The 24,556-nt window shown below is 38.9% G+C and overlaps 1 protein-coding gene across 1 annotated transcript in view; it reads right to left on the bottom strand.

Annotated features, from left to right (window-relative positions):
• Positions 1–24,556, bottom strand: part of HS6ST3 (heparan sulfate 6-O-sulfotransferase 3) — an 80,586-nt gene that overhangs the window by 4,488 nt on the left and 51,542 nt on the right. The window contains exon 2 of the mRNA XM_077155877.1: positions 11,551–12,247. Within this exon, the coding sequence (XP_077011992.1) occupies positions 11,551–12,228 (678 nt within the window). The 5' untranslated portion in view covers positions 12,229–12,247. The remainder of the gene's footprint in view (positions 1–11,550; positions 12,248–24,556) is intronic.

Here is a 24,556-nt window from a genome sequence, read left to right as displayed (position 1 = left end):
GGTCTTTTTATATTGAGAACAATTGGATAATCAATGGAGAATTTGGATGTTGTAAGCACTGAATAACAATTTAGTGATAGAAACACAGTTATCATGGGAGATTTTAGCACATACCCTGACTTTGATCACTATACATAGTGTGCTGGATTGAATTACGGGCCACAGTTTGGACATGTTCTTGGTCCTGATCTGCATTCCCTAAATATGGAGCCATCGTAAAGAAGTATGGACCCATTGCAAAGCTCTCTTGAATATGTCACTTCAGTTAAGATGTAGCTCAGTTAAATCAGGTTGGGCATTAATCCGATCACTGGAGTCCATTATAAGCAGAATGACATTCAGACATAGAGTGAGCACTATGGGAAGAAGTTGGAAATCAACAGAACCTGGAGGACAAAAGAGACAATGTTGCCATGTGCATTGCCATATGACAGGAAAGGCAAGGACACAGATTGCCAGCAACCTGCCCCAACATGCCGCAGTCTTTGGGGAGAGAGCATTGCCATGCTGATGTCTCAGTTGTGGACTCTTCCTGGACTCAAAATTATGAGACAATAAATTCCTGTACTTTAAGTCAACCCATTGTATGGTATCTGTTTTAACATCCAGGAAATATATGATAGCACATGTGTATATAATTTAAAAGATTCTGTACAGGAATATAATAATATACATTAATTTATATATATTTATATGATGTATTTATATGTCATGTTTTTAACTCAATTATATAATACATATCCTTTTCAGGTACTCATGACATTTTTGATCACTTTAAGGGCCCAAAGGGATTTCAATGTATTTCAAAAAGTAGAAACTATGCAAGCAGAATTATCTGGATATAAGTTGATGAAAATAATAGGAATAAAACAAGTATGTTTCAAAGTAGAGGAAATAAATTTGTACAACCAATAGAGAGAAATTTTTTAAAAATTGAAGAAATAGAGAATTGAGTTTAAAAGATGAAAATACCAATAAAGATAAAAGGTTAAGCATTAAGAAATTGATGATATTTATGAGATTTAAAATAAAAGACAGAAACCTAGACCAGTGAAATAAAAGTTCAAAAACAGTTAATAATAAGACAAATAAAATTAAGATGAAAATTCAAGCACAAATGTAAGATTAAAAATTGAGAACTAAAATTAAGAAGTGGAATAGAAAAGCAAAATACATAAAAGTATAAGCGTAAATGGGAAAAGAAAAAACTATTATCAAAGGGAACGAATTTAAATAGGGACATTTATGAAAGAAATGAACAAACAGCGGAAAGTACATAAGAAATAGAAAGGAATGAACATTAATCGTGAAACTGATGTCTTAAAATGGAAAGGATGTGATGAAGTGCTAAATAATGAAAAAAGTGATAGAATCATAGAATCAAAGTAGATTAAACATTTCAAGAATAAACTCATTTCTGATAACGCGAAAGACAGCTAACACAGATTGTTCTTTCAGCCATAAAAAGTAGAAATGTTGGACAAAATACGCCAAAATAACTTTTAAAAACATAGCTGAAGGGATACCAATTGTGCAACAGGACTGAATATAAAAACTCAGAAATGGGCAGCACAATATTATCTAACTGTAATACAATTATGTTAAAACACCGAATGAAGCTGAATGTGAGGACGATAGAGGGAGAAGGGCTGAGAGCATAAATGAAATCAGAAAGAAAGATGTTAAAGATTGAGATGGTATAATCTAGGAATGCCTAGAGTGTATAATAATAGTGACTAAATGTACAAATTTTAAAATGTTTTTGCGTGAGGAAGAACAAAGGAATGTCATTACTGCAGGTGCTGAAAATAGATGGTAATTAATACTTTAAAATCTCACCTTATGTGTGAGACTAAAGCAAAAAATGTTTATTTGTTACAAAATTTATATTTTGACTAGAGCATTTCCTAATATAACTCATGTAGATAGTTTGATTGAACAGCATAAGTACTTGGACTCTCAGGTAGGACATGAGATTTTGTTGGTTTGTCCAGAGTGATGCCCCGATGAATCCCAGAGTGATTTGATCAGTGAGTGGAAAGCATTTGCAGAGTCCCCTTCAGGGAATGGTGAGAGTGGGGGGAATTCAACCTCCCCAAGTTGAATTCTTGATATTCTCACAAGCAGTGTGGACAACCAAAGCTATAGACTGAGCCCCCAGTCTTGGGGTTTGTTCATATGAAACTTAACCCCACAAAGGATAGGCCAAGCCTACTTAAAATTAGGCCTAAGAGTCACTCCCAAGAGAGCCTCTTTTGTTGCTCAGATGTGGCCTCTCTCTCCAGCCAACACAACAAGCAAACTCACCACCCTCCCCCTGTCTACGTGGGACATGATTCCCAGGAGTGTGGACCTTCCTGGCATCGTGGGACAGAAATCCTAGAATGAGCTGAGACTCAGCATCAAGGGATTGAGAAAACCTTCTCAACCAAAAGGGGAAAGAGTGAAATGAGACAAAGTATCAATGGCTGCGAGATTCCAAACAGAGTTGAGAGGTTACCCTGGAGGTTATTGTTACGCATTAAGTAGATATCACCTTGTTATTCAAGATGTAATGCAGAGGCTGGAGGGAACTGCCTGAAAATGTAGAGCTGTGTTCCAGTAGTCATGTTTCTTGATGATGATTGTATAATGATATAGCTTTCACAATGTGACTGTGTGATTGTGAAAACCTTGTGTCTGATGCTCCTTTTATCTACCTTGTCAACAGAAGACTAGAACATATGGAATAAAAATAAATAATAGGGGGAACCAATGTTAAAATAAATTTAGTTTGAAATGCTAGCGATCAGTGAAAGGGAGGGGTAAGGGGTATGGTATGTATAAATTTTTTTTCTGTTTTCGTTTTATTTCTTTTTCTGAATAGATGCAAATGTTCCAACAAATGATCATATGATGGATATGTAACTATGTGATGATATTGTGAATTACTGATTATATATGTAGAATGGAATGATCAAAATAGGAATGTTTGCGTTTATTTGGGTTTTTTGGTATTTAAAAAATTTAAAAAATTAAAATTAAAAAAGAAACATAGCTGAGCTCAAAAGAAAGGAAGAGAAATCATGGTACTAGAACAAAGAAGACACTTGGCCAGAAGGCTGTACAGGTTAGAACTGGACGTTTTATGGCAAATCTATTTCCCTGGGAAGCAGAGTCTGCAATGAAGATTATATGTGGAAATTTGTTTGGGAATACAGCTGTAGGGGAGCAAATGGGCAACGCAATGGGTAGGAGGAAGAAACAGATCTCAGATGCTTTGCCACAAAGTCTTGAGCTGATTCTACAGGGTACTCTGGAGCCGAGATAATCCTTTAGAGTTACTGTCAATGGGGTTGAGAGGCCTGGCCCTTTCTATCGGCGGGATGTGGATGGTCCCAGAAAGTGGCATGGCCTGGGGTGAACAGTCTCTCTTTAGCTGAGAGTCTCAGCTGGAAGCTGTCATATAGCAGCCCACACACCCAGCATCTGGGGAAATGAGCGCTTCCCTCCTGGCTGGGGGGTGGGGGTGGTTCTGGAGAACTATTTATAATTTTCTTTATTATTCGGAAAACTTTTTTCAGTTGTTTCACAATTCATTAAGTTGCATGGATGTAACTTAACAATTTGGGATATGTCCTTCTTCTTTCCTTTTTGTTGGGAAGCTACAACTAAATGGACCATTGTCCTTTCTCCAACAGGTTTTCTAAGACACTTACATAAGGTATTATTTATGAACACATCAATCTCAGTGTAACATATATATACATTTTATAATATATATATATATATATATATATATGTATATTTTAGTGGAAATTGGAAATGAACAGAATGACCAAGAATATAGGAATGGTAAAACTGCATGCAACTGTTAAAATCAGAACAGGTATTAATATATGAATATAAATATTTACATTACAAATGTATGTTTCTGATTTTGTAAAATATATTTTTTTAATTTTACTCTAATTACTAATGATAAAATAGATAAAATAATCTCAAAGTTTGACACTATTATGTATGAACATTTTAGTAAGTACCTTGAGTTTTCCAAATGATCTAAAATCATGTGTTACACTTTATAATCATAAAAACAATTAACATTGTTTATAAAATAAATAGTTATGCTGAATTATTTTTACTCCATTAACTTTCGGATTTATATTTGATATGAAAACTGATTTATGAGAGTGAAACAGCATTATATATGCATGTGTGTTGGTGAATGTGCATATATGCGTGCTTGTGTGCATTGTGCATATACACGCGTGTGAATGCATACACATGTGGATCTGCATGTATGTATGTGTGTGTGGGTATGTGTGTGCTCAATTTAATTTCTACTTATTTGGGGGCCTTTCCTATAGTCACGTCACCTGTTCTGAAGTCAAGTGCATATAATTCCCACTACACAGAGGAACATGGTAAAATGACATTTTATTAACGCTCCAAATCACACTAACCAATAAACAAAGAAGGAATCCTTAATGCCCACTTGGATGGCGCAAGTAAAAAATAAATTACAGTGTTCAAGGATTAGTTCAACGAATGACTGTTTTCCCTACCAGAACTTAGTTTTCCATTTCTTTGTTTATAGTATAGGAACTGGTCATTTAAAATATCTGTCAAATCATAAAATCATAAACATTGAAATTGTAAGAGGATTCCATGTACGTTTTCATTGTTGTTTGTGTTTTTCTTCTTCCATTCTCTCTCTCTCCCTTCCCTTCTCTTCCTTTCCCTCTTGTCCTCGACTCCTTTCCTTCTTTTACCATTTTAGATGGAAGTCCCAGCTTCTTTGCTACAAGTCCTGTTTTTCCCTCCTACCACTCTTTTACAACTCTGTACCTCATTCCTTCATCTCCAGGGAGTTTCTACATATCACAGAGAATTTTACTGTGTTGGGATGTGCGGGGAGAGGGGAGAGTCATTGAAAACCAGGTTTTAGAAGCTTATGTTTGAGAGCCTATGAAATCCTCTCTAGCCTCAGAGGATTTAAAGTGCTTCAATCCATATATTTTTTGTCTTTATGGTTTCTAAGTTTTCATATCCAATAACCACATCTGTAACCAAAGCATGGATTTTTAGAGTATTACAAAGCTGATCCTGTGGATTCAATTACCATAAATCGCTTAAAATATTTGACCATCTTTTCTCATTTTGCAAAAAAATCTCTAACAAAAACACAGAGAGAAACAATTGTTCTTGACATCACAACAGTTTAATAGGTTAACTTATTCATTAAATTGTGCTTCACATCAATGGAAATCCTCAGTTCTACAAACTATCATTTTTAAATAGCGATAAAGATTGATAATGTCACAATACAATCTCCTAGTACCCGAGTTCATACATATTATTGCACAGAAACAAAAGGAAATATCTCTTAGGAGAAATAATTCACTACCTATTGAATAACTACCTTTACATCTAAAATGGGGCACCAGATAAAAGTCAAGGTTTTTCTTTTCAACATTGAATTGATATATCAAATGAAAAATAATGCAAACAAACCCCAGAAAGTGTTTCTGGAAAGAAAAAAAGAAGGAAAGAAAATAAAAGACGACTATGTGTCAAAAATAACTAAGTGACAAAGAGATGGAAGACAATCTGACAATGACTAAATCACACAAACTCTGCTTCCTCAGAACACTGCCTGCCCCAGCAAGGACTGGTGTCTCAGCACTGACTTCTGGCCTTCTGATGAGTTTCCACAATGCAGCAAAGCATGTAAATCACAGAGGTTCCACTTAAGTTGCCAAAGGATGATAGGTGCAGTCTTTTCCACAGACAACTCAGAACACAGGCTCAATACACATCTGTGTTTCCATAGTCTGGACCCAGAGTTTTGTAACATTACTTCCAGTAGAATCCTCGCCTAGAAATTCGGGGGCTTTTGTCTTGCAGATGTTGGTGGTATTCAAAGATAGTTTGCTGGAAATCTCAGCACCTCTGCAAGGCAGGTCAGTCTGGCAATGTGTTGTGAAGATGGGTCTTTGTACATTCCATCCATTAAGCAACAAAACACATAAGCCTCCGAAATCTCCCACTGGCCCAGAAGGGTCTAATTTAAAGTTTCAGAGACTTAGTTCATTGGGCCCAGGTGAATGTGGTGAAATGTCAGCAGGCATTGGCTTATGTCCAGGAATTGAACTGGAATTGCAGATATGAAGGAAGAAGATACAAAGGAAAGTCAAAAGGGCCATGGAGAAAGTATCATTGCGTGTTCCTCAGTGGAGACATAGAATGTGTAAAACCTTCAGACTCAGCCAGCTCTTATGCCTGGAAGGTTTCAGCTGAAATTTCTAGTGATCAGTGGAGCCACAATAACTATGAGAAAGGAAAACCTCAGAGACACAACTGTGGATCAGGGTATTCTTTCCTTAAATCTCTCCTAGCTTCCTCTTTGACCCAAATCCTCCACCTCTATCAGCCTGTACTTCAGTCCTTAAAACCATTCCAATGCTCTGGTCCTGTCACATAGGTCTCATTCCCTTTTCTACTCTTTTAAATGGCCAAAAGAATTACAGTCCACATGTCTCCAGCAGGCCCTTATTCCTCAGGACAGAAAATGTACCTTAATCATTTTTCTGTTTTCAGTGGTACCTGGCATGTGTTTAATTCCTTATCTTTCTACCTTTGAGGTACCCACCTCTCTTCTGAGAGCTCTACCTCCATGCATAGTTACCTTTACGCTCCCTAACCCACCTCCTCTGCATGATTCCATCATAGAGGTCTTTCTTCTCAGTGAGAAGTCATGGTTGGAAAGGAATCAGATAAACTTTCTGGGTGAAGATATTAGCTTATGAGAGCTTAAAGCATTTCCTCTCCCCAGCAAATGTGCAAAGAGACTCATTTAACATCAAATAACACCTTTAGGAATCAAAGCAATAAGTTGCTGATTGGATTCCAGGGACCTAGGAAAGAAGAGATAAAGAAAAAAGAGGGAGTTTTTGAGCAGGGGTTCTGTCAATTAACCCTCAAGTTTTGCTATTGAGGCAGCTACTGATTCTACATAGCTTTAACACTGCACTTCCCTAAAGAGTTGTGAGCACATTCCCACATCATTCATTTTGAATCCTCTTTAGATTGGATGAATTGGACATCCAGTTAGAGGTATTTAATGTCTGTGCTTTCAGTCTCATCTGCAATATGGCCCATCTCTTGGACATTTCTTTCCAAATGACATGTACCCTCACTAGAGGTAGGGACTTAGGAGTCAATTCCAACCATCTCCTTGGCATTTTCTAAATCATGGTAGTTTCACAGGAAGGTAAGGGAAGATGTATATCAATAAAGACTCATATTTCATATACTTGCAATTTCCAATCCCATTACTGATGTTGAGGAGAATAAAATAGTAGGAAAGGCTCTGAAATCAAAAGACTTAGGCTCTAAGTAAATTTCTTGCTAACAGACTAGAAACTTGGGGAAGCATTCAATATCTTTGAATCTCTACTTCAAATTATCAAATGGGATAATGAATTGTAGGCATATTTAACATAAAAGAATGCAGTAAAGATCAAATAAGATACCAAATTTTAAAAATACTTTGAAAAGCATTAAATACTGTTTAAAGTTATGGATTTTAATCTTATCCTTTGCAAACCAAGTATTAAATATGAAAAAATAAATGGCATTGGAAATCACCTGAAATATTTTCAAATTCCTTTTTAGGCCAGAGACTGATTGTTTGCAGCCATATTAATTTGCACTTTCTTTAATAAGAGAACCCCCAAATTTATCAAGACACATGAAGACCAATAATAAAGACATTCCTAGCCTTGTTTACAGCATAATATGACTAAGGATTAGTTTCTAGCCTATGAGATATAAATGGAAATAATATATAACACTTCCCTCCTTTTCCCCTGTGTAGTCTGAAATGTAAATGAAATGGCAGGAGCTGGAACAGCCCTCTTGGGCCATGAGAAGGAACACTGCACATTAGGATGAAAAAGTAACAACAAAGAGCCTGTTTTCTGGAAATAACACAGAGCCGAGCTATCAAACCAGTTTTTTCCCTAAGTGAGAATAAAAAAGTTTCAATTTCATTTGTCACCATTATTTTGACTTCTCTATTAAAGGAGCCAGATGTTAATCCTATCCAATATATTTATATTTATTTTTAAATGATTTATGCTCACTTCTTGCGAGCTCTGTTTGGTAGAATTTCTTCTCTCCATTAGTACTATCTATTCAGACTTTTGAAAAAATTCCTTCAAAGTTATACTTAAATGGGTCCTCATATTTCCAAACCTTTAGTCAAACCATTTATGACAGAAGGCAAATACAAAGTTACCTGTTTTCAATGATTAGAGTCTCCTCTTAATGCCTTTCTTTTTAATAAAACACATGATATATTTAACTGCTGTCTAATACTGATGGCTAATGTTATCAATTACTAGGAAGAAATTCAGTTAGAATATCTGAATAAGTCTCAAGACAGGTTTTCTCCAGTTACCAAAAGACTAGAAGGAGGCAGAATGGATATGATGTATCTCCGTGCTTAATGCTCAAAACACACGCATGCACATATACACAAGGGCACCTCATCCCCATCTGGTTACTTGGGCTACCATTGCCAAGAGAAGGGAGGGAATGTCTAAATGGAAATTGTAGGAGCCAAGAGGATGTGGAACTCCCTGGGGACTTTTTTGCCTTTTGGGCTTCTGACATGAATGTATTTGGTGTTGATTTGGCTTTGGATCTTAAGGCTCTAAACTTCCCATGGATCCTTTGCCTTCAGTCGGCATCCCTCCCCTCAGCTTCACTAGGCATCTAGATGTGCAGTCAGTTTTCAGAGAATAAATGCATCCCAACCTCGCCATTTCTAACAGAGGACCCCAGGGATATGACAGGCATGCTGCTTTAGAATGAAATGATAGGAGGGAGGAAGCCCATGTGAATCTTTTAAATTTACTTGGTATTGGCCTCAGGCCAACATAAAGAGATGGTTTCTCCTCTAAACAACCTGATATCTGGTCTCCAGTGGAGCACCATACATCAAGCCTGCAGTAGCAAGGCAGTTGCAAGTTTTTTGATATAAATCCAGAGATGCCTGAGGAACAGTATGAAGTGAGCAGAGGCTGCGTTTTGAGTCTCAGCTATGCATGAATTCCCTGCCAAAAATTTAAAGTGAGTTAATCTGAATGCTTTCTAACTTGTTTCGATTTTCCACATGACAAAACAGTGGATTGTCATTGTGTCTGTGAGTGTGTGCCTGTGTGTGTGTGTGTTGTTTCATGGTGGCAGGCAGAAGGAGAATTTGCAGCCTTGCCACTCTAGGAGGAACATTACATCCTAACAACAAAACATGAAGATAGGAAGCTCTTCCTTAATCTCTGCGGCTAGCTTTTTCCCTCCCTACCTCTGAAACAAATCCTCTGAAAGGGATGTACTAATATCTTGTCAGTCTAATCTCCACCAACTAACAAGCAACATTTACTTAGCCCTTTTTAATTCACCCTTGTATATGGTTCAAAAAAAGTACTGTCAAAAGTCATCAATATCTCATGTTTTTCATGGATCGGTGTTATGGAGGGGGCTGGTGCGTCCAAGGCAGCAGGGTCATTGCTGGACCACCCAAATGGCTTAGGGACAAACCCTCTGGGCAATGACATGTGGCTTCTTGTTTGACCAGTAGAAAGCATTTGGCTACATGGACACTTATTCCTTATGGACCTCATGATGAAGTAAAAAGAGCTTGTGCTTTGCTATGCCTAGACCTAGTTCAAAATCCATGGGAAAACTACTTATTGTCTCTGGGCTTCACTTTTCTCATTGATAAAATGGGGAGGACAAATAATTTCTACCTTTTTTTGTATGGAATAGATTTAACGTATGAGAAGTCCTCCCAGAGTTCCTGGCCCAAGGGAGGCCCTAATGGTGCCTTCCTTTGCATGACAGATGAAGCCAAAGGCAGCGAGAGAAGTATCTCATCCATTTCCCTAGATCTCTATTGGATGGAGATGCTAGGTTCCTCTGCATTCAGGCAGACACTCCAAGAAAGCTAGTGGGATGAGTGACTCTGAACCTCAGAGAGGGTATTCTGGAGGCTGAGAGGTGGCTTACCTAAAGCTGGCTCAACCATCACACATCTTTGATATCAATGAAATAGGATTTTTAATTTGATTTGTGGGCTTCACTCATTTTGATTTCAGCTTCTTGAAGTACTGATCAGCTCAATCTATTTTGAAACTTTCTACTCATTCTGATTCTTCCACTGAATGCTACATAAAGGCCTTCTATTTCCTTTTCCTTACGTCTCCCCTTGTCGTTTAATAAATTTGTTGTTGTAGTTGTGATTGTGGAAAAGGTAAAGATGAGAAGCACTTTGCAAGGCAGCATGTGTTTTTCATCCAGTTTTACATATTCTAGCTGGCTGTAGCCACAGTCTAAAAACAGATAAAGGTTGTGTAGTGAGAAAAACAAAATATTGGGCTAGAGACAACCAAAAGGCTAGGAGGTTCTCTAAACTTCTGGGATAATCCTCTCATTAATAGTATTACATGTCTCATGACCCAAATCAGTTATTATTCACTTAGTGAACTTCGAATATATTTTGTATACATGGTAGTCAAGCTCCTATTCTTTAGGCCAAATTCACTTTAAACGTCTTTCCCTCTGTGATAATGGAATTTTAAACTTGACAGTGTCATATCAAAGAATGCGGCTGCTCTAAAAAGGTAAAACTCTGAAATATTCTTTTAAAAACTATGGTTTTATAGCTGGTTTGGAAATGTTAGATATAGAATTATCCTCCTGCTTTTTTCCCTTAATGTGTCATTCCTTCCTCACATTGAAAAGAAAACATGGTAGAGTATAATCTCCGTATGCATTAGTAAATAATGAAGTTTTCTCCTGAATGCCCTATCAATGTTCAGTTCGCAGGAGCCATAACCACCCCTGCCCTGCATCCATACTTGATTCCCCAAAAGATGGGGGAACAAGCATGGCTTAGGGCTATAGTGCAGGGGTCTTGTAGGATGTGCCTCTCTAGCAATTACAAATTCATAGATGAGCATCAATGCCCAAGTGTGGGTTGGCTTAAAACCTCATCTAAATGCTGAAAGTTCTCTCTCTTCCTCCCTCTTTAAACAGACAAATCGTTTCATTTACAGAGACACTAAACAGACCACTTTCAGCAAAACATCCAAACCAAATTTGATGCTTTTTGTGTGCCTCTGCAGGTTCCAGTTACCCAAAACTATAGCTGTGACACTGCAAAGGAGATGGCAGGGGCTATTTCTTTTCTTTTCTCTTTCTTTTTTTTTTCTTTGTGCTTCTCTCCTTGGCCATCTAAAGTGGTCTATGTTAGATGCATCTTATCCTTCTTAATATCACAGACTGAAAAATATCAGCAAAGACAGAAAACCAAGATGGATAATCTCCAGCTGGATCAAAATGAAGACAAAGAAGCAGCAGGCTCCAAATCAAGCCACTCGGCCACCAGGGGTCCTTGGAATGGCCCATCTTCCTCACTCTCCAAGGTAATGCAACAGGTTAATGCTCCTGCTTGTCCTCCCCTTCCCAACAGAGGAGAGGGCCAGGGGGTCACCATCTCACCACCTGGCTGTTGTAGTCCTCGGTGACGGCCCCCTCTGAGGCCCCGTCCTCTTTGGCCCACCGGTGGCCCCGATGCTCCCTCTGCAGCCTCCGCTCCTCCCGCCTCTTCTGCCGGTCCCTCTGGTGCTCGAGCTGCTTGGTGTGGTGGTAGCGCTGTTGGAAGAGATCTTTCGCGTACTCATAAAGCTGCATGTCCAGGAAGTTTAGCTCTTCAATGCGCCTGCGGGCACCGTCGTTGATCTCCACGTTGGAGGCCCGCGTGATGTTGAACTGCGTGAAGGGGGAGATGAATTTGAGGTTGAATGTCCTCTCAAAGAGAAACTGTGTCTTCCTCTGGAATTCGGTGAGCCCGAAGAATGCCATGTTCTTCAGGTTGTTTTTGGCGCTCTGCAGCAGGATGGCGTTTCTTTCACTCTCGTTCATGAAAGTCAAGTTGTAGCAGCCCACCAGGCTGAGGTCGGCCAGCATGCGCACTTGGCGGTTGTTGGCCAGGTTGTAGCTACAGTCCATGAACTCCCGCAAGCTGACCCCAGACCAGTCGTCCCCAGGGTAACAGGTGGGCAGCTCGTCCGGCGTGGGGCTTCTCCCGTCACACATGTGCAGAGAGGTTTTCCACGTCGCCCCTCTCTGGACGTGTTTCCACTCACTCAGGTAACGCGACACTGGATCCCGCAACATTGTGATGTAATAGAAATTTCTGGAAGAAATTAAAGAAAGTGTGTCAGTGTTTGACAACACTTGGATTCTGAACTCTGTAATTTTATACAAGCCTTTAGTCAGTGGGCTGTTCTGCAGATGTTCACAGGAGATTGTCTGGATTAGTGCCCATTAGATGTGTGTGCATATGTTTCCATAAAGACATATGAACCATATTAATTTTGTTGGGCTTCTCCTCCCTGCTCAAGGGTAGGGTGGGGTGGGGGTGGGAGAACAGGCCATTCATTCACTCAGCAATTACTTAGTGAGGAATTACAACTGGCAATACCAATTCAGAGAACACACCTGATTTTTAATAGTTATTACCCATCTGATTTTCATTTTTTTTTTTTTTTTTTTTGGCATAGGCAGGCTGGGGGAATTGAACCCAGGTCTCTGTGATGGCAGGCAAGAATTCTGCCACATCTGATATTTCATTTGGTCTTTAAAGGAACTCTTTGTAGTAGATTGGTGGCTATTTGATAGGGAAAAATGTAAGGAAGTGAAGCAATTGTTTCAAGGTCATAGGACAAGTAACAACAATGGGGGACCCCAATTCTTCTTAATCCCATTCCTTTCCTCTTTACACTGCTTTTCTAGATTATGAGGTAAATTAAGTAGTCAAGGTAGTTGCAGTTGGAGGAGGGGGGAGAGGTGTAGAGATTAATATTTACTGAGTAGCTATGTGCTAGGATCTGTGATAGCTGCTTTATGGATGTTAGCACTGATAATAATTATCTCTACTTTGAAAAATGGGTTTTATTATTACTGTTTACTAAAAGAAAAGGCTGAGGATGTCAAGACTCAGAAAAGTGAACAACATAGCTCAAGATCCCAGAACTGGTTAACCCCTGAGCCACAGTCTAATCTGGGCCCTGTGTTTCAAAGCCCCTGTGGTTTCCTGCATATCATATTGGTCTTCAAAAAACCAAAAATATCAACTAATATTTATTGAGTACCTATTAATTGCCAGGTGTGCCGGGTTTATTATAATCACAAGTCTTATCTAATGGAATCCAATGGAACATTGAGAAGAAATATATTTTACAAAGGTTGACTTCAGAATGATGAGGTAGAGACTAGGAGAACCTCTGGTTGAAAATGGGCAGAGAAATGCAAAGTGATAGGAAGAGAATTGGACAAGCTAACAAACTGAAGACACAGTCGGTATTAGAAGAAAGCAAAAACAGGTTCAAAGTAAGGAAAACACTTCTCATCGTTTGAGCAGCCTATGAATGGGGAGGGCTGCCTGGCCACCTGGAGGTCTGTCTGTCACAGAAGCCATAGAAAGCATCTGCTGAGGAGCAGGTGGATAGGAGCCCTCAACTCTCTCCCAATTCCACGACCCCACTTTGGCCTTTTGCTCTTCCACAGATGCCAGTGTGACCCCACTTCAATCCCAGTTGAGTCCTTGCCTCATGAGGTGGGGGGCATCTCCAGAAATGAAGTCTGTTCTATTCACTTGGAGGCCTCCCTGGGGCAGACAAAACTGGTCCTAAAAAGTTCTGAAAAGACAACCCCGTCTACCTTCACAGCTGTAGAAAGGACTTGGTGCTGTTGAGAATTCTGGACCTGGGGCTGATGCTGGATTCGGCTGGGTACCGTTGTCAGGTAATAATCTAAATTTTACTATTACTCAGCATGCCTGCCCTCCATCCGGTATCTGGAGGTGGGGACAAAGCAGGTAATATTTTCTTGATGGATCACAGTGTCTGCTCTTCAAAGAAACTTGACACTCAAGTAAACATACTCATATGCACACATATGCATATGGATAAATAGATGATAGAGACAGAGAGGGAGATTGATAGGTTAGATAGATACATAGATGCTACATATAGATGATAAAGATAGAAATTGTAGTTAAATGACCAGATAGATTGATAGATAGTTATTATTGAGAATTTATTGAGGAACTAATGTTGGCTATCACTGCATTGCATTTTTTGTCAACTATCTGCATTAGTAAGGGGAACAATCATAGGTATCACTTGCCTCTTTAGGTTATATATTTGTGCTAACAGTTAAATTGCTGCCTGCTGGACTCTGTATTTAAAGCAAAGGGCATATTAAACCTGTGTGAAGAACTGAGCACAAATTGGAGGAGCTGGAAAGTCATTCTGCCCCACTTTGCTCTAAAAAAACACCGATTCCTTTTCACTTCTTGTTAAAGGTTTAAGTGTTCACATCAGGATCTGCTCTTTGTTGAAGATAGCTGCTTTGCCATTACACTCGGAATATCAAGTCTGGTAATGAAATGTTATCATTTGCTTTAAAAAGAATGATGAAGAAAGAAGAGTGAAAAGAAACTATGTCATTTTGTATATGTGCATGTGTGAACTAGTGTCACTGGAGATGATGAGAAGCTCAACAGAGAAGTCAAATTAATAGAAAACACATTCTTAATTCCCAAGGAAGAAAAGTTGATCTTTAGAGGTGTTTAATAAATAGATGAGGAAAGAATAAATTGATGGAGGCTTACATTAAGTTTAATGGAGATACATCATATATTCAAGCATAACAGATTTATACCTATATCATTTAAGAAAAGTAGTTTTTTCAAAGTTTGGGGGGGGCAGAGGTTTTCTAATTTTACTTTAAATTCCACTGATAAGATTTTTATCTGTGTATAAAACTTCCTGATGTCCTTGATGCCAAATGCCTTCCCTTTGGATTAGAACCCAATGGAGATGCAAGCTTGCTCTACGTCAGGCACGGTGCTAAGGATAATGTGTATTTCAACAATTCTATAAGGTGAATGTGCCTTATTATTATTTTATTTTCACTTAGAGTGAAATAAACTGAGGTCACAATGGTATCAACTTAAGGATTTTGGATTCAATTCAGGCCTGACTTACTTCACAACATATTTTTAGTCATGATATTATGAAGAAAGAAACCTTTTATTTCATGGGAAAAACTCATGTGGTTTTTGGCAAGCTAAACTGGATTTAAAAATACATACTTACTGAAAGCAATGGAATGAATAAGGAATTTAGGGGTGATTGTTTTCTAAGTGACTTTTTAATAGGAGTTGGTGAACTATGATACCCAAAACTACATTTTCTATGTTCTGATATTTTAGGAAATTTTTTTTTTTTCAACATGGACAGGCACCAGGAATCGAACCTGGGTCCTCTGGCATGGCAGGCAAGCATTCTTGCTTGCTGAGCCACCGTGGCCCACTGATGTTCTGACATTTTAAATGCCAATTCTCACCACTAGGTAAGTCAGACATTTTTGAAATGTACTAAAGAAACTTTAAAGATCATGAGTCATACATTCTTCTCTTTAAATTAGTAGGGGGAATTTACTGAAACTGCCAAGGACAGGCCAGCCCAAACCCTAGCTTTTGCCAATCACCATTGTACATTACGCCATTGTCTTTCACTGTGACAGAATGACAGTCCCACCAGTGGAAGAAAATTTCCCAAAAGGTCAGTAGGGAAAGTAGAAAACTACTGATGCAGGTTCTGGACACCATGAAGAAATGCTAACAGTGAAATTTTGCTCAGAGAGGATATTATTGTTGACTTATTGCATGACATGCTATTATTAATCCTTCTTTGGTCCTAGGTTGAGACTTGTTTACATTTCAATTCTATCAAGAGAAACTTATTTTTATTTCACAAAACAATTGCATAATCATGATATATTAACCATAACAGTGATGAAGATGTAATTCAGTGAATTTGAGGATGTCAAATATATTAGATGAGAAGGGTTTAAATCTGAGAGATGTTTGCAGTGGGTCAAAGAGGACCACAAATGGGAACCTTTTTTTTTTCAATCTCTTAATTAACCTCTTAATTTGCCTGTTAATTCAACCAAACAGAAAATGCACGAAATGATCTAGACAAAAAAACCCCCAAGAAAACACAAAAACAACTGGCGACAATGAATTGATGAGTCTCAACTTCACTGTGTGTCCTAAATTTAGACAATTTGCAGATCTTAAAAATAACCATAAGAGCTGGAGGGCTTTGCAGTCACAAAGCTGACAATTACAGAGGTCAGTGACAAAGTTGTAACTGGAACCTGCTGGAATGTGAAGGAGATTCTTTTGTCTCACTTGGGAAATTTGGCCATAGAGTTTCCGATGCCTTCATTCCATCGGAAGTGTTCATAATGTCAAAGCTGACTGAAACTGGCTTTGGTTTAAAATGCTTTTGGTTTCAAATTTAACTTGAACATTGCATTTAACAATGACTAGCCAAGGAGGATGATATTTTTATATACAAAGTAAGTCCCAAATGGCTACAAGATCTACCAAATATGTGTGGGATCAAAGTGTCACTGAAACTAACTGTGCTGTCAAGAAACAGAAATGTAGCAGAGGAAGATTTATATCAGTAAGTAAAAAGTTGTCTATTTCACGGTTCTGGCACTGAGTGGCTAATAGCATTTCAGGACAGTTAATTCAGCCAAAGTCTCTAGTGCTTTTTGTTGGTTTGTTTCAATCCTACAAAGGACTCAAAATTGAATGTCAGGAAAAGAGTAAAAACAAACCAAAGGTTTGAAGAACACTCAACTCTGGAAGGCCAAAAAAAGAAGAATTGATTAATTGAATCTTTTCTTCTTAAATATCTTTGCTTCTTAACTTTCAGATAGAAAAATTACAGAAAGTCATTGATGGAATAATGTACTCTGTCCAGGCCACATACCCAACAAGTTTTGCTCCAGTTTCACAAATCTCTTCCCAATGCCAAAGCAACAGAAACTCATTTTCCCCTGTTTCCATATTTTTAATACCAATTCAGTCTGAAATGAGAGTACTTAAAGGGTTTGGAACTACAAAAACCCGGAACATTCTTTTTTAGGAGTTGTTCAGTCCAGTGGAGGGGGAAATCATTTTTAAAAGGGTAAAAAAAAAAAAAAAGAGTAGAGAGGAAGGACAAGCAACATACAAGGGCTGCTGTGGCCACAACATGGAAGGATTTCACTCACTCTTGCTCCTTAGAAGATGCACATTTTAACTCAGTCTCTTAAGCTTAAGCAGAAAGTGTCAAGTGTTCATGTATCTGCCCTTATAGTTAACCCAACTATCCTCAGTTTCTGGCAAAAAAAAAAAAAAAAAAAAGGTTAACTATTCTTTTCTCCCTTCCATCTATCCGTTCATTTGTCAATTCTCCAAACATTCATTGAACTCTCTCAGCTCAGACATGAATAAAACTCAGACATTAATAAGACATCATCCTCAAGGTGATTTCAGGGAACCAGCAGTTTTGGTAATGGGAGAGAAATGCTAACCACCAATTTATGGGAATGTTCTACCAGTCTCCCTGGATCAGAACAATCCCTAAGACAGAGAACCTTGCTCTCCTTAGTGGCACATCCTGTCACAGTTCTCTGTTCCCATCCGCTTCACTGAGAGCTGGCATGAGTTCATTTAAGAATGTCTGTAAAGCAGCTGCAGCTCTTTAGAAAGGTTGTTCATCACCACAGGGTGATGGCAAATACCCTTTTTACCAGAATGATTAGGGAACAGTAGGCCTTAGTTAGTTCAATAGTAATTTTAGGACATAAGGTCTTACTTACGTTGAAAGAAAGAGAACACACACTTTTCCATGGTAGGTTCAGAACCAAGTTATTATCTTGCTCTGTTGCAAGGTTACCATATTTAACATACTCTAAATACAGCACAAGGGCATTCCTGTCCCCTCACTTTTATTATATTTGCCTTTCCCTTTGTTATTTGATAGCCTGCCATCCTGCCTAGCCCAGCTCAAGGCACATCCATCTTCCCTGACTCCCCCAGCCGATGCATCACCACATTGCATAAGGCATTTGTTACTTGTGTGTGATTGTCCCAGTCACATCTACCTTTTAACTGTCCTTTTTGGTAATGGTACCTCAGCCTTCATGTCTCTAACACAAAGCCCTGCTCATAGTAGATGCTCAATAAATGATTGCCATGTAAAAGAAAAAGTTATAAAAGTATCATTAAATGAGACAAATATATTTTAATAACTAAGGTCAATATTGCCTTAGATAAATGTCTTCCTTTTCTTCCCCTGAAGGTAATCTGATATTATTTTTGGTTGCCTCAAATCTGTGCAAAATGTGAGAAGATATATAATCTGCTGCATTTGTCATTTGATTGTAATGGCTGCCAATAAGCAGAGAAAATCAATACAACTGAGGAGTAAATAGCAGAATATTTCATACAACAGGTTATTAGTGGCAATTACAGTTTATTTTTAAAGTGCCAAGCTTACTGGTTTTCTTACTTGCTGCTTCAAGAACTTTTGTTTCACTAAAGTGTTTATTGTATAATTGCTCCTATCTTTAATTAGCAAATCATTTAATGAACATATGTTTATTGAGGCATTACTTTGTGTAAAGAACCGCTCTAGGATTGTGGAGCACATATAAAAAAGAATGAAATGCTCTCAGTGGAGGAGCAGCATGGTAGCATAGAAAAAGGCATTCATAAAGATTATGGAGTTAAGTAGTAGACAAAGAATATTTAAGGAACAGAGAGACTAGACTGACCAGCAAGTTGATTTTATGCATCTCAATAAATGTCCTTTTAATAAATGAATGAGCGGAAGGGGTGTTTATGTAAGAGTCGGATTTTGGAGCCAAATTCTTATGGGTTCCAAATGCAACTGTGAATTTCTCAAATAGGAAAATTGTTGATTTAGGCAGATTCAATTAGAAACAGATAAATATGGGCTTAAGTGTGTAAAAACCAGGAAAGCCATTCAGCAGCTATGGTAAAAGACCAGCAGTGAGCAACCCAGACTGTCGGTGTTGATAAGAAAGAATCAGGGACAGATTCATAAGACGTTATACACTCTTCAGTCAGTATTTCATCCCCCATCCTGCTGTCAGCAGTTTCTATAGTACTTTTTCCTCCTTGTTGTTTATTGAAATGGTATTAATGATCTTAAATCCCCCAAACATTGTAAACATGTTGACCATAAATAAAATGTGAACAAATTAAGAAAAACATGTTTTTGGAACAGGTGACAACCAGACAAGAATATGATATGGACTGGCTTGATGCCTGCCAGAGGGACAGTCTGAAGCATAAGAACCCTATTCAGGTTCCACTCTGGCAGGTAGAGGCAGGTGGATACCCAGTTGCTCCAACTCCTCGCTCCAATGCCCGGGCTGCTGCGCTGTAACCAGCACCCCTCACCGTGGGATGCAGACCCTCCATCGACCCTGCAGCGGACCAGACTCCTGAGACCTCTCCTTAAAGTTACCAGCCTGCCTTGTAGGTGGCCAGTGGGCTTCAGAGACTCTGGTACCCTCTACCTTTAAATGCGCTATCTGTCCTCAACTTGCATATTGTGCATTGGTTATGTTGGCAGTTTCTGATTAAGCAAGCAAATAAATTGCACTGGACATTCAAACTGTTGTTGTCATGAGTCTCCTTTAAAGTGTTAAATTTACTTTCAATTCATTCTGCTTTTGGTTTCTTACAACAATTATATTTATACAATACTTCTCCATATTTCCTTCTTCCCTCGGGTCTAAACCTTCCATTTCTACATTGCACTAGAAAAGATACTACCTCTGTTAGTATCCTTATCAAAATGGTAGAATGAAGACTATAAGTCACTGGAATGACTTTGGCTGTGATGATTAAAAAAATATTTTATGAGGCTATAACTTGCTTATCAAACAAGAACGATCTGAAAGAACTTAATGAGAGGTTCACAGGGGAGGTTTTAAATATCTCCCTTCCACCACCAGATTAAGCCTCGTAAAACCAAGCAACAAAATTAATATCTCCAATCAAGTTCTATCATTCATAGACACTGCAACAAGTGCAAAGTCCTCCAAACAGCCTTCCATGAAGCCCTCAGTGAAAGGGATTTCTCCCAGCAGAAACCTGTGCCTTTAATGCTTTACCTTCATTGCAATGATCAGTGAAAAAGTCTTATCATTTGAATAAGACTTCTGCAACCTGAAAGAGGGAGTCTTGCCTTTACTCATCTTTCAACTCTCAGAGTATATAATATAAGACTTTATATATACTAGACATTTCATTCATTCAATGTATGTGTAATGAATAAATATATACAATTTATCAGCCACTGTTTCAGGCCTTCTAATGGTGATGTCCCCGGGAAGCTGAACTTGCTGGTGCTTTTGCCAAAAAGAAGGCCTAGGCTAACAGTTTCCCTTAGCCTATGCCTGGTGAACTGAATGGGAAATAATGAGCTTCTTCTAATACTTCTCGGTGCGCAGACTTAGAAATGGGTTTTTTCCTACATAACACAGTTTTGCCAAATCTTAGAGTCTCAGAAAGAACATGGTAAGCAATTATAAGGCAGAGGTGGAGGACATCTGAAGGAGATTTTTCGTCCTCATCATGGTGTGGACACAGGCAACCAGGATATTTAAAATGTGCATATTAAGTGATACTTCGACCCCCCCCCCCCCCTGTATTGCTGCACTGTGTGCTGGAGTCCTTTTCCAAATGCTCAGAGTGGAATTAATTTCTGGACTCCCTTCAGCGCTGCCCATTCTTCATTATTTCAATAGAGTATTATCTAAACTATACTGTATCTGATAGTGGGAATTGTAGCAGTTAGAGCATAACAATCAGACTGCTTTTTGACACAGCGATGAAAAGCCTTTTATGCAAGCTTTGAAAACAAAATTAAGAAATTTAAGAATGCTGTTCTAAGCAAATGGGAAATGGGGAACTATGATTGTTAAATATCAGAATAAAGAACTTTAGGGTGACAACAATGGCATGTGTCAGAGCAATTGGTTCCAAGGATGCCCAGCATTATGATGAGAAAATAGAGACATCCACATGTTATCTTACCTCATGCAGAAGCCACATGGCCCACTCCAAGTTTCATTACCCAGCCCCTCACAGTGACTTACACAGCAGGCAGACTCCTTTGGCTAAGGCACTTTTATTTTATTTCCCAGAGATCTTGACTCTTTCAGTCGGCAAAATAGAGGCGAGAGGAATGCCCAGAGGGTCCCTTCAGGACAGAACCTCAGCATCCCTTTCCTAACTTGGGTATTTGATAACTTAAAGGGAGAATGGTTTGGATTTAGATGGTTTTGCTTTTATAATCATTGATTTCTTTCACTCAGTTTAGAAATTAATATATTCTCATTATAGAAAATGTGGGAATTGCAGGACAGTAAAATAGAAAATAAAAATTACCTATGATCACCTCACTCTGTTAGTTACAGTTAAATATATGTGTGTGTGTGTGTGTGTGTGTGTGTGTGTGTGTGTGTGTGTGTGTGCCTATGGGGATATGTATGAGTATAGATGTATATACAGGTGGGCATACATTTACATACATATTTTACAAATTTGAGATAATGTATATTATATTTTAAACATTTCCCATTTTATTTAATATTCTTTTAAGGGGTACAATATTCTTCCATGAGTGCATGATATTCCAATTATGGATATTCCATGATTTATGTGACCGATTCCCCAGTTTTGGACAATTAGCTTGATTTTGTTTTTTTTTTTTTTTGGGGGGGGGGCTATTATTAACAATAATCAGATGAAAATCTTAGGTCACAAATATTTATGCAGAGGATAAATTCCCAGGAGTAGAATCCCTGAGTCAAGAGAATTGCCCAATTTTTAAGATTTTTTTACTACAGGCTGTCAGCTCATCTAAGTCTCAATGGAGCCAGCACTTATACCACAGTCAGCGAAGGGGAGGACAGCAGCATCCCACTAGGCCTGACGTGGAGCTGCAGCCCAGGTAGAGGGCTGGGAACCAGGCTCCTGGCCCTCCTTTCCCCCATCTGGACCCCGAAGCGCCCTGGCTGAACATGGGCTTGAGATGGATACCCCAGAGCAGCCACATTGGGGATTGTGATATGGCGGTGAAGAAATAGTCTTCTGAAAAGACTGTTTATTTTGCATTTAATGAGCAGCTGGAATATCAAATTGGAAACTAAACATTTGTGAAATCAAATCCAGCTCTTCAGGGCTGCAGCTCTTATGAAAGCTGACATCTGGATGAGAAAGACAGAGGTCCCGCACTCGATTACATTCTGTGCTAGTCTTCAAAGAAGCATCCTTTTGAGATGCAGTCTTCTTGCAAAGTCTAGGTGTCAGGCTAACTTTAATTATGGTAAGCCACCTAGGATATTAAAGCAAACCAACCCACAAAAAGTATGAAATAAAAGGCTTTCAAATACGCTGGTCATTTCTCAACACTGACCATTCAGGTCTCTATTTCCTCAGAGAAAGGGATGTGTTTATCAATAAGATAAAATTTAAAATCCTGTCACGTCGCTGCTTTATATTGACACGGAACCTATGAGCCTCAGACTCACTAAAATGCCATGATTTCCAGGTGGTTGTCACATTTGCTTTCACTTTTCCCCAAGTGGCTGCTGCAAGAATAAATTTGAGGGAATGCATGTTCCAGGGACTTGTTTTTGCTATCTTGCTGAGTACAGTTCCTCCCAGTACTGTTTCAAATGTGCCAGGGAGGGTCCTGCTCTCATGCATTATTCAGGAACTTCAGTGATTATTTGGTTCAGAGGCGCCCTGCTTTGCACTGCGTCACTGGGATTTGGGCATGAGGACGTCTCAAGGCGCTCTGCAAAGCTGTGGTTTATGCATGCGTGTATCCACCAGAAGCCTGGAGCCGCCCCAGAGTGAGATAAGGCCCAATTCAGTCTCACTGCAACTCTAATCCCAGCCGGGCAAAGCAGAACAGCAGATAGTACACTAAGATCGTGTTATCAGCCATTCCTGTTCAGCCGTGCTCTCGTCTTAGCTAATTTCTCAGGTGCTGCTTTTTGGGAATCGGGGAATTACACAGAGTAGAAGTGATGTGGAGTCTCCCTTGCAATTGCTCAGAGCCAGCCAGTTTGGAAAGGCAAAGAAATAAATCAGGATATTTAAGAGTGAGGCAAGTGTTCCAATATTTAAGTCTATGTCTGACAGCTTTGATTCAGATTCTCCAGAAACATCACAAGAATTTTTTTTTAATTCATCTCTGTTCAGATTTTGCCTTGTTCTTACATAATGGTTCATCTGTTTTAGGATTTTCTTATATTCTGCTATCAGTGCTGGGCAAACATTTCAGCATATGAAACAAAACACCTGAGAGATCCCTACCTGATTCCACCCCTTGCCAATTCTCAAAGAAAGAGGGTTTGTGAGATGAACCATTGACAAAGAATAAGGGACACACCAACTTGAAATATGGGCAGTTCCATGTGAAATGAAAATTGATACTAATAATAGTCGTACTAATGGCTAACTTTTGTTGAGTACTTACTACTTCCAAGGGCAGTTCTAACTGCTGTACTTGCATTAACCAATTTAGTCATCAAAACAGCCCTTCAAGTTATCCAGGCTTTTAGGTGATGTCTGTAATTTCACAAAGTGATAGTTTTGGCAGTTGCTTCCAGCATCTTTTTAAAGAGTCAAGCTGTCTTAGAGATGCAGTTTGTGACTTTATGGTGCAGTGGCCCGGGGTTTGTTGAATTCAGTGCTCCAAAATGAGCTCCTCAGGGTGAGAGATGTGTTTACCTGTGGGTAGGCAGCAGGGGATGAGGAAGGTAACACATCGCGGGGCTGGGGACAGAGGGCTCCTGACTTATTTCAGCCACAGGAGTGGATGGGACTAGAGGGTCCTCTAGGTATTTACAGCTTAGAAGAATCATAGAAACAATTTTCTTGAGCTCAGCACACCCACAAAACTACATAACAAATTTCAGCTTGAGGGAAGGGTATTAGAGACAAGAGAAAACTATTGCAGTTATATTAGTTTTTAACACTCCCAAAGAATCTAAGTGCCAAAAACTACAGTAATCGCAGGACAATAAAGGACAGTTGGAAACAGCTATGCAAGAGAATTCAGAAAAGCCAAAGCTCATGCAATGCCATAATTCTCTTTCTGGCTTTAAAGTAGATCTTTTTTTAATGCAATGTGACAAAGACTCAGAAAAGTATTAGAAGGAAATCACTGGATCCTGAAGTTGGATGTTCCACAGCCTTTTTTTCCAGATGAGAAGATTCAAGAAAGTACAGGTTAAGCTCAATGCATTTGGACAGGGCATGAGTGCAGACTTTTTAGCATTTTAGAAACTTCCCTCAAGGGGATTGTAGAAAGAAGAGAGCTTTGAAGTCAGCAAGAGCTGGGTTCCAATGTCAGGCCCACCTCACTTTCTGTGTGACCTGATTAGTTTACAGGACCTCTGGCAATATTTTGTTTCCTCATCTAAATAGTTGGGGTACAACTGCTTACTTAAAAGTGTTGTGGGAATTATTGAATAAAATAATGAATATGAAGAGGCTACACAGCAGATCCTTAGCAAATGTGCACATTCCTCACTTCAA

The sequence above is a fragment of the Tamandua tetradactyla genome, chromosome 4 (genome assembly GCF_023851605.1).
Source record: "Tamandua tetradactyla isolate mTamTet1 chromosome 4, mTamTet1.pri, whole genome shotgun sequence".
NCBI classification, from domain to species: domain Eukaryota; kingdom Metazoa; phylum Chordata; class Mammalia; order Pilosa; family Myrmecophagidae; genus Tamandua; species Tamandua tetradactyla.
The sequence above is the reverse complement of the archived record's forward strand: the minus strand, read 5'-3'. Positions and strand labels throughout refer to the sequence as shown.